The 15,319-nt window shown below is 41.7% G+C and overlaps 1 protein-coding gene across 7 annotated transcripts in view; it reads left to right on the forward strand.

Annotated features, from left to right (window-relative positions):
• The window catches only part of USP54 (ubiquitin specific peptidase 54), a 163,195-nt gene that overhangs the window by 32,140 nt on the left and 115,736 nt on the right, over positions 1-15,319 (forward strand). For all 7 annotated transcript variants that reach the window (XM_056530669.1, XM_056530678.1, XM_056530672.1 and 4 more), the window contains one exon: positions 6,573-7,884. In XM_056530669.1, coding sequence (XP_056386644.1) covers positions 7,738-7,884 — 147 coding nt within the window. In that variant the 5' untranslated portion in view covers positions 6,573-7,737. The remainder of the gene's footprint in view (positions 1-6,572; positions 7,885-15,319) is intronic.

Consider the following 15,319-nt stretch of genomic DNA (forward strand, 5'->3'; position numbering starts at 1 on the left):
AGAATTGGACTCATTGCTGGCCACTTCAGAACTCTCCAGCGCTTTGTTGCCATCCATTTCTGGGTGCTTTTTGACGTATGTTTGGGTTCATTGTCCTGCTGGAAGACCCAAGATCTTGGACGCAATCCCAGCTTTCAGGCACTGGGCTGTACAGTGCGACCCAAAATCCGTTGGTAATCCTCATGATGCCTTGCACACATTCAAGGCACCCAGTGCCAGAGGCAGCAAAAAAAAAAAAAAAAAAAAATCATTGAACCTTCACCATATTTCACTGTAGGTACTGTGTTCTTTTGTTTGTAGGCCTCATTCTGTTTTTGGTAAACAGTAGAATGATGTGCTTTACCAAAATGCTCTATCTTGGTCTTATCTGTCTACCAAACATTTTCCCATAAGGATTTTGGCTTACTCAAGTTAATTTTGGCAAAATGTAGCCTTGCTTTTTAATGTCTGTGTCAGGAGTGGCGTCCTCCTTGGTCTCCTGCCATAGTGTTTCATTTCATTTAAATGTCGACTGATAGTTTGCGCTGACACTGATGCTCGCAGAGCCTGCAGGACAGCTTGAATATCTTTGGAACTTGTTTGGGGCTGCTTATCCACCATCCGGACTATACAGTGGTCCCTCAACATATGATGGTAATTCATTCCAAACTACCCATCGTTTGTCGAATCCATCGTATGTTGAGGGATTCGTGCAATGTAAAATATAGGAATTTATACTCACCTGTCCCCGCCGCTCCGGACCGCGTCCTCACTGCTCCGATGCTGTCCCAGGGGCTCCCGATGCTGTCCCGCTGCTCCGGCGTCTTCTTCGGGATTCTCCGGCTTTTTCTGCATCTTCTTCGGTGTCCGGGCCTCGCTTTCTGGTGACGTTATTACGTTGCAGCGCCGGGACGGCGTGTGTAGCGACGTAATAACGACGCCAGAAAGCGAGGCCTGGACCCCGGAGAAGATGCAGAAAACGCCGGAGGATCGTGAAGTGGAGCCGGAGCAGCGGGGATAGGTAAGTGAACCTATCTGACGGGGGGGTTACTGTACTGCGCTGACACCTTTCATCAATTTTTCTCTTTCGTCCACGCCTGGGGAGATTAGCTACAGAGCCATGGGTTGCAAACTTCTTGATAATGTTCCGCACTGTGAACAAAGGCAAATCTAGATCTCTGGAGATGGACTTGTAACCTTGAGATTGCTGATATTGTTCCACAATTGTTGTTCTCAAGTCCTCAGACAGTTCTCTTCTCCTCTTCTGTTGTTCATGCTTAGTGTGGCACATACAGACACACAATGCAAAGACTAAGTGAACTTCTCTTTTTTTTTTTATTTGCTTTCGGGTGTGATTTTTTTTATTTTTTCTTTTTTTTTTATATTTCCCACACCTGTTACTTGCCCCAGGTGAGTTTAACCCCTTAAGGACCGGGGGTTTTTCCGTTTTTGCATTTTCGTTTTTTGCTCCTTGCCTTTAAAAAATCATAACTCTTTCAAATTTGCACCTAAAAATCCATATGATGGCTTATTTTTTGCGCCACCAATTCTACTTTGTAATGACATCAGTCATTTTGCCCAAAAATCTACGGTGAAGCGGGAAAAAAAATCATTGTGCGACAAAATTGAAAAAAAAATGCTGTTTTGTAACTTTTGGGGGCTTCCGTTTCTACATAGTACATTTTTCGGTAAAAATGATACCTGATATTTATTCTGTAGGTCCATACGATTAAAATGATGCCCTACTTATATAGGTTTGATTTTGTCGGACTTCTGGAAAAAATCATAACTACATGAAGGAAAATTAATACGTTTAAAATTGTCATCTTCTGACCCCTATAACTTTTTTATTTTTCGGTTATGGGGCGGTATGAGGGCTCATTTTTTGCGCCGTGATCTGAAGTTTTTAACGGTACCGTTTTTGCATTGATATGACTTATTGATCGTTTTTTATTCATTTTTAAATGATATAAAAAGTGACCAAAAATGCACTATTTTGGACTTTGGAATTTTTTTGCGCGCACGCCATTGACCGAGCGGTTTAATTAATGATATAATTTTATAATTCGGACATTTCCGCACGCGGTGATACCATATATGTTTATTTTTATTTACACTGTGTTTTTTTTATTTTTTATTGGAAAAGGGGGGTGATTCAAACTTTTAATAGGGGAGGAGTTAAATGATCTTTGTTCACTTTTTTTTTCCACTTTTTTTTTGCAGTGTTATAGGTCCCATAGGGACCTATAACACTGCACACACTGATCTTCTATGTTGATCACTGGTTTCTCATAAGAAACCAGTGATCAACGATTCTGCCGCATGACTGCTCAGGCCTGGATCTCAGGCACTGAGCAGTCATTCGGCGATCGGACAGCGAGGAGGCAGGAAGGGGCCCTCCCGCTGTCCTGTCAGCTGTTCGGGATGCCGCGATTAGCCGCGGCTATCCCGAACAGCCCGACTGAGCTAGCCGGGAACTTTCACTTTCACTTTTAGCCGCGCGGCTCAGCTCTGAGCGCGCGGCTAAAGGGTTAATAGCGCGCGGCGCCGCGATCGGCGCTGCGCGCTATTAGAGGCGGGTCCCGGCTTCACTATGACGCCGGGCCCGCCATGATATGACGCGGGGTTACTGTGTAACCCCGCGTTATATCAGAAGAGCAGGACCAAGGACGTACCGGTACGTCCTTGGTCCTTAAGGGGTTAAAGGAGCATCACATGCTTGAAACAATCTTATTTATCCACAATTTTGAAAGGGTGGCGATAATCTTTGTCCAGACCATTTTTTAAGATTGGTGTGACATTCTATCCAATTAGCTTTTTTCCTCCCTTTTTTGGTTTAGTTCCAAAATATGATTGAATGTATGGCTACAACTGCAGATGTGAACAGTGTCATGGGTTTCAGAAAACATTTTACTGAGCACACTGAGGGGAGGGTGGGGGTGTTGTTAAGATCGATGTTTCATTCGACGGTCTTAAGTTAGATCCTGCTGGTGTTAGATTAGTCAGATTTAATAAGAGGTGCAGGTTTTTTTCTTATAGGAGACCACTCCCCCTCTATACTAAGCTCCACCCACATCATACATTTTTCAGATGGCGATGACCATGGTGTATACACACCGCGGTAAACGCCATCAATAAATAACCACTGCCTGAAATTGTTCACGTTTTTACTTAATGGACAGTTAGAATATTTTGAACTCCTGTGTTATTGTCTTAGAATCTGTTCAAGCTTTGTAGATGCTGAAAGCATGGAAACATGAATATGAAATTGGCATGTGTGATGTCATAATTGGTAAGTGTCTGACGAATGAAAGAGACCTAATTGGAATAATTGTCTCCTCTTAATGAGCAACCTTTGACCTCTTATAACAAAAGGGTTGTTGACCTTCAGACCTTTTTGGCCTCAAACACATTTAGCCAGGAAAAACTGATTTAACATGAAACCATGTAATAATGTACACTAATGCACAAAGGAGAATTCTTTCATTTTCTTGGCAGATTATGGTAAGATTCGTCGTCTTAATTCAGAAATTTTACTTCTTGTCTGACAAAGCAGTTATCTAATACTGTGAAACGCTTTGTATGATGGGAAATAAACCTGAGCTTGCATGATCATCCACAGTATGAGGGTGCCGTATGCTAAATCTAGAAGAATTTGTTTTCTAATAAGCAATGGATGGCTGTGGTAGCATCAAGAGAACTTGAGGCCAAAATAGAGTGCACACATTACTGCGAGGACTACTGCGCTCACATCATGCTGCAGCTGATAAACACTGATGTTATTTACAAAAAACTAAACTAAAACTAAACAAAATTTTGTGTTTCAGTTCAATGAAAGACAGAGTTTCTTAATATTTGTACAAGTGGATTATAGAATGCAAAGGGTGTACACAATTATATAATTTTACATAATATCTGCTGCTTTTTGTTTTGTCATTCACAACCACAACTAATAGGAATGATCTGCCTGTATCTTCCTTATATGATGTTCTGTTATTGTTAAGCTGTGAATTGACTTTATAATTTCTAACCACACCACATATAATGTCTTCATTGTGTGTGTTGTTTTACCAGCCTAACATGTTTTATGTAGTGGTCAGCACAGCGTGAACAAGTAGAGGGATACTGGAAGGACAGTGTAAGTCTTGCCCTGTTCTTAAGTGTGTACCATGCTCCACACGGCTCTGCACTAGGCAGACAAGACTTTCTTTGTATTCAGAGACTCGGGCACCTGCTGTTTGGTGTTCTCAAAGTTTGTTGATGTAACAACAGGGCATTCTGCTTCTCAGAAGAGCCGTGTAGTTATACCCTCCTGGGTTTATGTTCTATCAGTATTTATCATGCTACAACTTCTTTTAATGTACGGTTTATTTTTAAAAAAATACTTCAGTAACAAGATCATTATAGCTAAAACAAGTAGAGAAATAATAGCGGTGTAGGAAAAGAGGTCCTGGCCTCCAAAACAATATTCTGCAATTCATTTATCTATTTTGCATTTGCTGCTTTTCTGCAACTCTATTGCTTGTTTGCTTACTTCTTATTTGCCTCTTAACATTACATCATAAACTGACTTATTGGTGGTCATAATTATTAACATTTAAAAAAAAATTTTTTTTGCTTCATGTGGTGTTTTTTGTTTTGTTTTGTTTTCTTTGTGTGAGGGATTGGACTATAAGAACTTTTAGTGTGTGAGTGTATAGTCTGCCAAAGACTGTCTAAATTATCAGGGGGCCTCCCCTTGCTCTCCTACCAAATTATGTCTGTGGAGAGCAGGATTAGGAATGGTGGATTTCAAGTGCCCAACCTTTTTTGTTTTCAGAGCTGTCTGGCCGAAAGAATGTTTGCCTGACAAAGGTGTATTGCCCCCTTTTAGGCTTTTTAGGTTGGCAGACCCATGTTTAAAGTGAGCATCCATCTATTGGCACACAGGGCTCAGTATGTGGCAAGGACTGCGTGAATGACCGCTGGATTGTTGTGTGGTCCTTGACTTACATGATTGTCAACAGTACATCCCTTGTTTATGTGGGAGATTTGCAGCCAATCAACAATGATTTTTATGGCCACACAATCCCAGAGATCAGCTAACAAATGAGTGATTGCTTGTTCATTGACTGATCGCTAGGTCTTGATTGGCATGTTTGGCCATTGATCCATTAACAGCTGAAATATCCAGGTGACTGACTTTGGTGTATTCAAGCCATGTCATTGCGGGTTTCTGGTGTTGTGTGAAGAATTATGCCATCATATACATCTAAAGCAAGCCATGTGCTTTGGGTGAGATAGTAGCATCTTAAAGGAGAACTCCAGAATAGGAAAATTTATCGTCCATACTGCCTTCCTTCGCTCCCCCGGTAACCGGCTCCGGCGTCCACCGCGATCCTCTTCCTGGTTGCCGGTGGTCGGCGAGTCATACTGCACTCAGCCAATCACCGGCCACAGCGAAGTCCCGACTCGGCCGGCTATAGGCTGAGCGGCAGGGTGACTTTTTCGGCCCCGGCACCTGGAGCAAAGGAAGGCATGTACCTGTTTATTTTTTTACTGTCGGCAGTATGGACAATAATTTTCCTATTCCAGAGTTCTCCTTTAATGCTTTTGTGACAAGTTTTGGTGGAGCAGCTGGGAATTTTTGATTAAAAAGGATTATAAATTACATATGACAATACTTGTCGTCTTATTCAGGGTACAGTGTCATGTTTACTTATTCAATGTAGATTGGACCATATGTAAGCTTTCCGATTTGTAAACATTTATTTTTCATGGCGGAAACATTACTGCATGCGTCCCGTCACTGTATCACGTCTGTAATGAATTACGGGCATATACGGGTGCAAACGGGCTGTTACACAACCCCATAGGCTGCAATGCGATTTAGTCACGGCCGTCAGGGGTTTTGTAATGACCGGTTTTCCCGGATATAGTGACGGAACTTGTGACGGAAGTTCCTAAACGGAACTATTTCATAGTGTGGAAGAGGCCTAAGTGTGACCTGGTTTAGGTTTACCACCACATTATCTCAATATAACCTTTTTGTTTTTACAACAATGTTGCACACTTAAAATATTTAAGCATATAGAACTTCTTTGAGCAGTTCAGTGTTTTTTTTTTTTATTCTAATGCTTTCATAGAAACTGCCAGAGTCTTGAACCCCCAGCAAAGTATGTGTTCCTTGAAAACAATTAACTAAGATTCTACTAGGACCTGTTTGACATGTACAATGAAATCTCTATCTGTTGGGCTACTTAGTTTTACCACTGGTAGGGTGACAGATCTGATGGCTGGTTTTTATCTTTACAGATGAGGATCTTAAACACAATATTCTTTTTCATTTCATTATCCAAGGCAAACCGGTGACAACATCCAGTCACTTCTGTATGGGAAATCCATGACAAGACAGGAGGGATTTTTGACTTTGTTAGGGTGGAGTTCTGCTCTTGAGTAATTGCAGATTTTCTCTAATAGGAAAGAGACTTAGTATGTGTACCAGTTATATAACACAGGGTGTAGCCACATCATCTCAATCTTGTGCAAGCATGGTTTTTAATATTACCTGTAAAATTGACAGTTTGTCTTTCTTTTTTCTTTCGGTTTACCAGGTGCCTGACATTTGGAGGATGCTCTGTAAAAGACTCAAACCTTGTGAGATCACATTATTTGGAAATCAATTTCGAGTATTGGACATCAAATCTATGCTTTAGGGCATGCGTTTACCAGTGGGAGGAAATTTTGAGAATCATGGAAAATTTTCAAAACCACATCACCTTAGACCAGCCATCGAACTCAGTTAAGTGATAGCTCTTGTGGATTATTTGAGCAGCTAGAAAGTATGACAAAGATCTGATTCCATTGGACTTAGTGGAATTAAACCCGAGGATGTTCTCTTGGCCTTCCCTAACCATCCCAGATTTTATTTAATCCCATCTGTTTCACAGAGTTCCCGGTCTTCCTTGTCATCTTTTTCCCCCCACTGTCTTCTCTGAAGGCTGTTGTTTACTGTGGGAGGTGAGGTTTGCTAGACTTGGCAGCGCACCACAAAACAATGCAGCTCAGTAATTAAATGACGCAACCCTTTGCATTTTTTTCCTCTCTCATATAAACCTCTCAGCTGCTTGGGATTTCCATATATAAAGGAGCTGGGCTGGGATGAGCATCTCATAGAGCTTGGATTTCTAAAAGCTTTTGTTAGGAGCGGCCTGGAATCGGAAAGAGAAAAGCAAAACAAACAAAAGATTCCTTCAGTATCGTGCTGCAACCTGCTGTAGTTGAAGTTGTCTGCTACTCCCCCTTACACTTCACAGGGGGGGCATCTAGTCATGTGCGGATTTGATGCTGTGTGAGAGTAGGAGCTGCTTCCAGCGCTTTTTTTTTTTATTTATTTTTACAATCCTGCCCTACTTCACCCTTTGGAGGGAACTGAGGAGAAGTAAGACACGTCCATTTGCTGTACTGAACTCTGCTGGACATTAGTAAACACTTACCCTGGACAGCCAAGAGAAAATCTCTCCTTTCTGTTTCGTGTTGTTATCTTTCCCTGGAACAAGTTTTTTCCTTGACTTCAGCTAAAAATCTTTGTATTACTGCATCAGCATCACTTGGCTCCTTCTTATGGGTGGAACAGAAAGAAACATTTCTCTATTTATTTGTTCCTGACAACCTGGTACAGGCTATTGATCTCAGCAGTGGATCTCTTCTTTGTGAAAGTGGGTTTGAAACTTTTTTCACTCTAATTTATTAACATTTATTTTTGCACTGGAGACGGGAATGTCTTGGAAGAGAAATTATTTTTCTACGGGTCGCGGAGGAGTACAGGAGATGTTTACACCACGCAATTCCATATCTATTGCTCCAAGCAAGGGCCTGATAAATGAACCAGGACAAAATAGCTGCTTCCTTAACAGTGCACTGCAGGTAAGGCGATGCAATGAATGGGTTCTATGTTCCCCTGGTCTGTTACATTGTTTTCATTGATACTTTTAGCAAATTTCAGTATATTAAACTGTGGGAATGTCATAACAGTAAAAATAGTTTGGGGTATTTTCTGGTGATGGCTTTGACATGTTTACATCTATTACTTCATTGGTAGCATACTTCCTTAAAGAAGAAATTTTAAATGCTGCTCTGCTGTATTTTTAATTATTTTTTTTTAAACCGGTTTGGCAAAGAGCAAAAAATATGAATATTGGTGTGAAGGAGTATACAATCATACTAAAAGGATATCATCATAGGATTGTTTGCAGTTATTTTTGTTATTGTACCTTCTGAGCATAAAACTACTCCCCCCCCCCCCCCCCCCCCCGCTTTTACCCCTAGCCTCTCTTCTGACTCTCAGCTTCAGAAAGTGCTCCCACGGTGCTGACATCTATGTACAGGCATCAGCATTGTTTAGGGAGAGTCTCAGATTACTATTTCCCCAATATTGTCACTGCAGGGATTGGTAATCTGAAGTCATGGCGACCTTCATCACCATAACTGCCATCCAGATCATGGTAACGGTGTAAAGCCACTGCCACTATTTTATCATGAAAAGGCCTAAATATAAATATTTATCCATGACATCAAATGCAAAACATCAGTCACTTTATTAAGGTTCTCTCCATTTCATTGAGGTTACATGATAATGTTAGATGTAACACTTTTTTTCTGAGATATATATGTACTGCACAGGAAAAATGTAAGAATTTATGCTTCTCAACCATGTGGGTATGTGTCTCTTGAGGAGTCTAATCTGTCTATGACAGAAGAGGCACAGTGATTGCTGCCATGGAAATAGTTACAGGTGAGTAGCAGCACAAGAAGAAAGCCATTTAATGGAAAATGTTGTTTACAATGCAGGTCCCATAGTGGTCAGCCATGGTGGCAAATTATGAACAATTGTAAAAGTAGAACAATGGTCAGTAAGGCTTTATTGTTATTTAGGAAAGTTACTATTGTAATAAAAATAGACTAAATAGATTTTTGCAGAACTATATACAATCTCTCTGAAGACTGACACTGACGTTGGAGATGTATATTTTCAATTTAGGTGAAATATGTAGGTCAGGTGAACGTGCAAGAAAGAACATTTGCGATTAGTCATTTTGTCAACCTGCATAAAAAGTTTTTCTCTGCAGTCCCAGATATGGATCTTAATAATCTTTAATTCATGAGTCAGTTTTATAGAATGGGATCATTTATCTGCATATCAGGTTGGCTCCATTACTACTACACAATGTATTACGAAGTTGAAGCTATTGGTTGACTTTGTTTTAGCTAGCTTTATGTAAAACAAGAAGAGGCCTTGGAAGTGTTGTAAATTCCTGTAAATAATTTTTAATATGACCATTTTAAGCAGCATTGCTTTATTAGTCAGGCAACAAATAACAATATTTAGGGACATTTATCAAAACCTTTGGAGAGGAAAAGTTGACTAGTTGCCCAGAAACAATCTGACTAGTTGTTATGGGCAACTGGTTAACTTTACTTCCTCACAGGTTTTGATAAGTCTCGACAATTGTGAGTATACTGAGACAAATACAGACAATAGATGAACAGTATTATTAGGGATATAGAAATATATACCACGTGTGTTCTGCTTTGTACAAACTCTTACATTCAGGAAATCACCCAAGCATAGGGGGGTAAGTATCAATAATGTTGCAATGTGTGGTTTTATGTATGTTTTTTTTTTCTTTGCGTCAAATGGAGCCTAGTTGCGCCAAAATTATCAATTGTCGTACGCAAGGAAATGGCGACAAAATACAGTAAAAAAAAAAAAAAAAATGTGTAAAAGCCTTTATCCATACCCCTCATAGTCCCTAGCTGACAACACCAGTCAATGGGCCCATGCCTGTTTATGCACAAGTTTGACAGTTTGTTGACATATGTGCCAAAGAGGGCACAATCTTATTGTGAACCAGGCCTTCCAAAGAATTAAAAAATATATACTTTTTAAATAACTTCATAATATAACTTCATTAAAAATGTTTGTATTTACTTTTACAACCTTGTGTTGCCAGAAGTTAGAGCTGACACGGGGCTTTCTGCTGCCACCGTTTGTCAGGATCTGCCGGGATGCCCTGGTCCTCGCTCACTCACTTGCACACAGCGCTAGTGACACAGAGCATCCCCCATGTAATATACTTGACTAGGCTTTCTGTAATGGGCCTCTTCCTCTGCCACATCTGTAAAAGTGAATAACAAAAAAAAAAGTTTTATATTACATAATATAACTTTATTGAAGCAATGTGTTTACAGAGGTCTCCTAAATACCTCTCTAATAATGTCATTAGCTCTGGTGGTCTACAGACTCTGTTCCCAAACCTAAGGTAAGTGTACCCCAGGTAGTCCATGCCATGTGTCCATTGGATACAAGTACTATGCTCATGCTTCGCTTTTAATAGGAAGAAAGGTTTATGATCATAGGTTTAGGGGTTCTTGGCTATGTAACACTCTAAGTGCTATATGGTAATGTTTATGGTCATGGAGATCCCTTTTGAAGTAAATCAAATATGTAAAATTAAAAAGAAAAACCCTATAAAAATATTTTATGTTAGCAGTTGCATTCCGTGACCTGGGATGTTTTTGCTCTTTAAGGTATTTATGTACTATAATGACACAGTAATGGCTAGCATATAGTCAGTGTATATATGTGCAGCTGTAAGCAGCAATCACATATTTAGTAATCTGTGCTGTAAAGCTCTTAATTGTTGAAGGTTGTCAGCCGTACTCATTGTACCTGATATACCAGTAATAGTCTCCTACAATATTGAGTATAATTGTCCTTTCATTACTAGCCTGCGTCAAAGTGAGTTACACTTTGACTGTGACATTGTTTTTCATTCAGGGGTTGTGTAAAAGCTGTGTGTTCTTAGAATCTGGACAGTGGTTTAGTGGAGGAATTGAGGAAAAGTGGAGCACAGCTGAGTAAAATACTGGTAATGGAGTGAATTGAGAAGGGGAAGGCAGCAAGGTGAGAGTAGTTCAGGATTTTTTGTTGTTGTTTAACCCCTTAAGGACACATGACGTTCTCATACGTCTCCATTTCCGAGTCCTTAAGGACACATGACGTATGAGAACGTCATGTGTTTTACCGGCCCCCCGCAACCATCTGGAGCGGAGCCGGTCCCCGATGCCTGCTGAAATCGTTCAGCAGGCATCGGGGCATATCGCCCAGGGGGGTCATTATGACCCCCCATGTCGGCGATGGCCGCAGATCGCTGGACAATTCAGTCCAGCGATCTGCGGCGGATTCCGGGTCAATCGGGTCTCCAGTGACCCGGTGACCCGGAATTATTGGCTGATCGGGGCCGTCAGAGACGGCCCCGAACAGCCATAGCCAGCAGGGGTGAGGTGGCACTGGTGCCACCTCACGATCGCCCTGATTCGTCGGCCGGATTACCGGCCGACCAATCAGGGCGCCTGCTGCGGGTGTCACTCCCGCAACCCGCTCCGCCCCTCTTCCGGAGGACGTGAGCGGGTGCGGGACGTGCACCCCGGGTGCTGGGGACCCCGATCCCCGGCGCCCCTGTTGGGATCGGGGCCCCAGGAGCAGCGGCGGCGGCGGAGACGACGAGGGACTGACCTGATGCGGCGAGGATCGTTGGAGGTGAGTGACAGCCTCCTGCTGTTGCTTAGCAACAGCTCCCAGCATGCAAAAAGGGCATGCTGGGAGCTGTAGTTATGCAACAGCAGGAGGCAGACCACCACAACTCTCAGCATGCCCTTATGGGCATGCTGGGACTTGTAGTTTTGCAACAGCTGGAGGCACATTCTTTCTATGGAAAAGTGTACCTTCAGCTGTTGTGTAACTACAACTCCCAGCTTGCACAATCAGCTAAAGTGCATGCTGGGAGTTGTAGTAGTGCATCTGGTGGTTGCATAACTACAACTCCCAGCATGCCCGTTGGCTGTCGGTGACTGCTGAGAGTTGTAGTTTTGCAACAGCTGAAGGCACACTGAGTTAAGTAGTAAACCAGTGTGTCTCCAGCTATTGCATAACTACAATCCCCAGCATCCCCAGCCAAAGTAGTATGCCTCCAGCTGTTGCATAACTACAACACCCAGCATGCCCTTCCGCTGTCCGTACATGCTGGGGGTTGTAGCTTTTGCAACAGCTGAAGGCACACTGGTTGCAAAACACTGAGTTTGTTACCAAACTCGGTGTTTCACAACCAGTGTGCCTCCAGCTGTTGCAAAACTACAACTCCCAGCATGCACTGATAGACCGTACATGCTGGGAGTTGTAGTTTTGCAACAGCTGGATGTCCCCCCCCCCAATGTGAACGTACAGGGTACACTCACATGGGCGGAGGATTACGGTTAGTATCCGGCTGCAAGTTTGAGGTGCGGCAAAATTTCTGCAGCAGCTCAAACTGCCAGCGAGAAACTACTGTGAACCCCCGCCCGTGTGACTGTACCCTAAAAACATTACACTACACTAACACACAATAAAATAAAAAGTAAAAAACACTACATATACACATACCCCTACACAGCCCCCCTCCCCTCCCCAATAAAAATGAAAATGTCTGGTACGCCACTGTTTCCAAAACGGAGCCTCCAGCGGTTGCAAAACTACAACTCCCAGCATGCACTGATAGACCGTACATGCTGGGAGTTGTAGTTTTGCAACAGCTGGATGTTCCCCCCCCCCCCCCAATGTGAACGTACAGGGTACACTCACATGGGCGGAGGATTACAGTAAGTATCCGGCTGCAAGTTTGAGCTGCGTCAAATTTTCTGCCGTAGCTCAAACTGCCAGCGAGAAACTACTGTGAACCCCCGCCCGTGCGACTGTACCCTAAAAACACCACTACACTAACACAAAATAAAATAAAAAGTAAAAAACACTACATATACACATACCCCTATACAACCCCCCTCCCCAATAAAAATGAAAAACGTCTGGTACGCCACTGTTTCCAAAACGGAGCCTCCAGCTGTTGCAAAACAACTACTCCCAGTATTGCCAGATAGCCGTTGACTGTCCAGGCATGCTGGGAGTTTTACAACAGCTGGAGGCACCCTGTTTGGGAATCACTGGCGTAGAATACCCCTATGTCCACCCCTATGCAAGTCCCTAATTTAGGCCTCAAATGCGCATGGCGCTCTCACTTTGGAGCCCTGTCGTATTTCAAGGCAACAGTTTAGGGCCACATATGGGGTATCGCCGTACTCGGGAGAAATTGGGCTTCAAATTTTGGGGGGTATTTTCTGCTATTACCCTTTTAAAAAATGTAAAATTTTTGGGAAAACAAGCATTTTAGGTAAAAAAAATATATATTTTTTTACATATGCAAAAGTCGTGAAACACCTGTAGGGTATTAAGGTTCAAATTACCCCTTGTTACGTTCCCCAAGGGGTCTAGTTTCCAAAATGGTATGCCATGTGGTTTTTTTTTGCTGTCCTGGCACCATAGGGGGTTCCTAAATGCGGCATGCCCCCAGAGCAAAATTCGCTTTCAAAAAGCCAAATGTGACTCCTTCTCTTCTGAGACCTGTAGTGCGCCAGCAGAGCACTTTTCACACCCATATGGGGTGTTTTCTGAATCGGGAGAAATTGGGCTTCAAATTTTGGTGGGTATTTTCTGCTATTACCCTTTTTAAAATTGTAAAAATTTTGGGAAACCAAGCATTTTAGGTAAAAAAAATATATATTTTTTTACATATGCAAAAGTCGTGAAACACCTGTAGGGTATTAAGGTTCACATTACCCCTTGTTACGTTCCCCGAGGGGTCTAGTTTCCAAAATGGTATGCCATGTGTTTTTTTTTTTGCTGTTCTGGCACCATAGGGGCTTCCTAAATGCGGCATGCCCCCAGAGCAAAATTTGCTTTCAAAAAGCCAAATGTTACTCCTTCTCTTCTGAGACCTGTAGTGCGCCAGCAGAGCACTTTTCACCCCCATATGGGGTGTTTTCTGAATCGGGAGAAATTGGGCTTCAAATTTTGGGGGGTATTTTCCGCTATTACCCTTTTTAAAAATGTAAACATTTTGGGAAAACAAGCATTTTAGGTAAAAAAAAAATTTTTTTTTTACATATGCAAAAGTCGTGAAACACCTGTAGGGCATTAAGGTTCACGTTACACCTTGTTACGTTCCCCGAGGGGTCTAGTTTCCAAAATGGTATGCCATGTGGTTTTTTTTTGCTGTTCTGGCACCATAGGGGCTTCCTAAATGCGGCATGCCCCCAGAGCAAAATTTGCTTTCAAAAAGCCAAATGTGACTCCTCCTCTTCTGAGACCTGTAGTGCACCAGCAGAGCACTTTTCACCCCCATGCGAGGTGTTTTCTGTATCGAGAGAAATTGGGCTTCAAATTTTGGGGGGTATTTTCTGCTATTACCCTTTTTAAAAATGTAAAATTTTTGGGAAACCAAGCATTTTAGGTAAAAAAAATATATATTTTTTTTACATATGCAAAAGTCGTGAATCACCTGTGGGGTATTAAGGTTCACTTTACCCCTTGTTACGTTCCCTGAGGGGTCTAGTTTCCAAAATGGTATGCCATGTGTTTTTTTTTTTGCTGTCCTGGCACCATAGGGGCTTCCTAAATGCGGCATGCCCCCCAAAAACCATTTGTCGCTCCTTCCCTTCTGAGCCCTCTACTGCGCCCGCCGAACAATTAACATAGACATATGAGGTATGTGCTTACTCGAGAGAAATTGGGTTTCAAATACAAGTAAAAATTTTCTCCTTTTTATCCCTTGCAAAAATTCAAAAATTGGGTCTACTAGAACATGCGAGTGTAAAAAATGAAGATTTTGAATTTTCTCCTTCACTTTGCTGCTATTCCTGTGAAACACCTAAAGGGTTAATACACTTACTGAATGTTTTTTTGAATACTTTAGGGGGTGTAGTTTTTATAATGGGGTCTTTTATGGGGTATTTCTAATATGAAGACCCTTCAAATCCACTTCAAAACTGAACTGGTCCCTGAAAAATAGTGAGTTTGAAAATTTTGTGAAAAATTTCAAAATTGCTACTGAACTTTGAAGCCCTATGGTGTCTTCCAAAAGTAAAAACTCATAAATTTTATGATGCAAACATAAAGTAGACATATTGTATATGTGAACCCAAAAAAAATATATTTTGAATATCCATTTTCCTTACAAGCAGAGAGCTTCAAAGTTAGAAAAATGCAAAATTTTCATTTTTTTCATCAAATTTTGGGATTTTTCACCAAGAAAGGATGCAAGTTACCATTAAATTTTACCACTAAGTTAAAGTAGAATATGTCACGAAAAAACAATCTCGGAATCAGAATGATAACTAAAAGCATTCCAGAGTTATTAATGTTTAAAGTGACAGTGGTCAGAATTGCAAAAAACGCTCCGGTCCTTAAGGTATAAAATGGCCTGGTCCTTAA

Source organism: Hyla sarda, chromosome 7 (genome assembly GCF_029499605.1).
Source record: "Hyla sarda isolate aHylSar1 chromosome 7, aHylSar1.hap1, whole genome shotgun sequence".
Lineage (NCBI taxonomy): Eukaryota > Metazoa > Chordata > Amphibia > Anura > Hylidae > Hyla > Hyla sarda.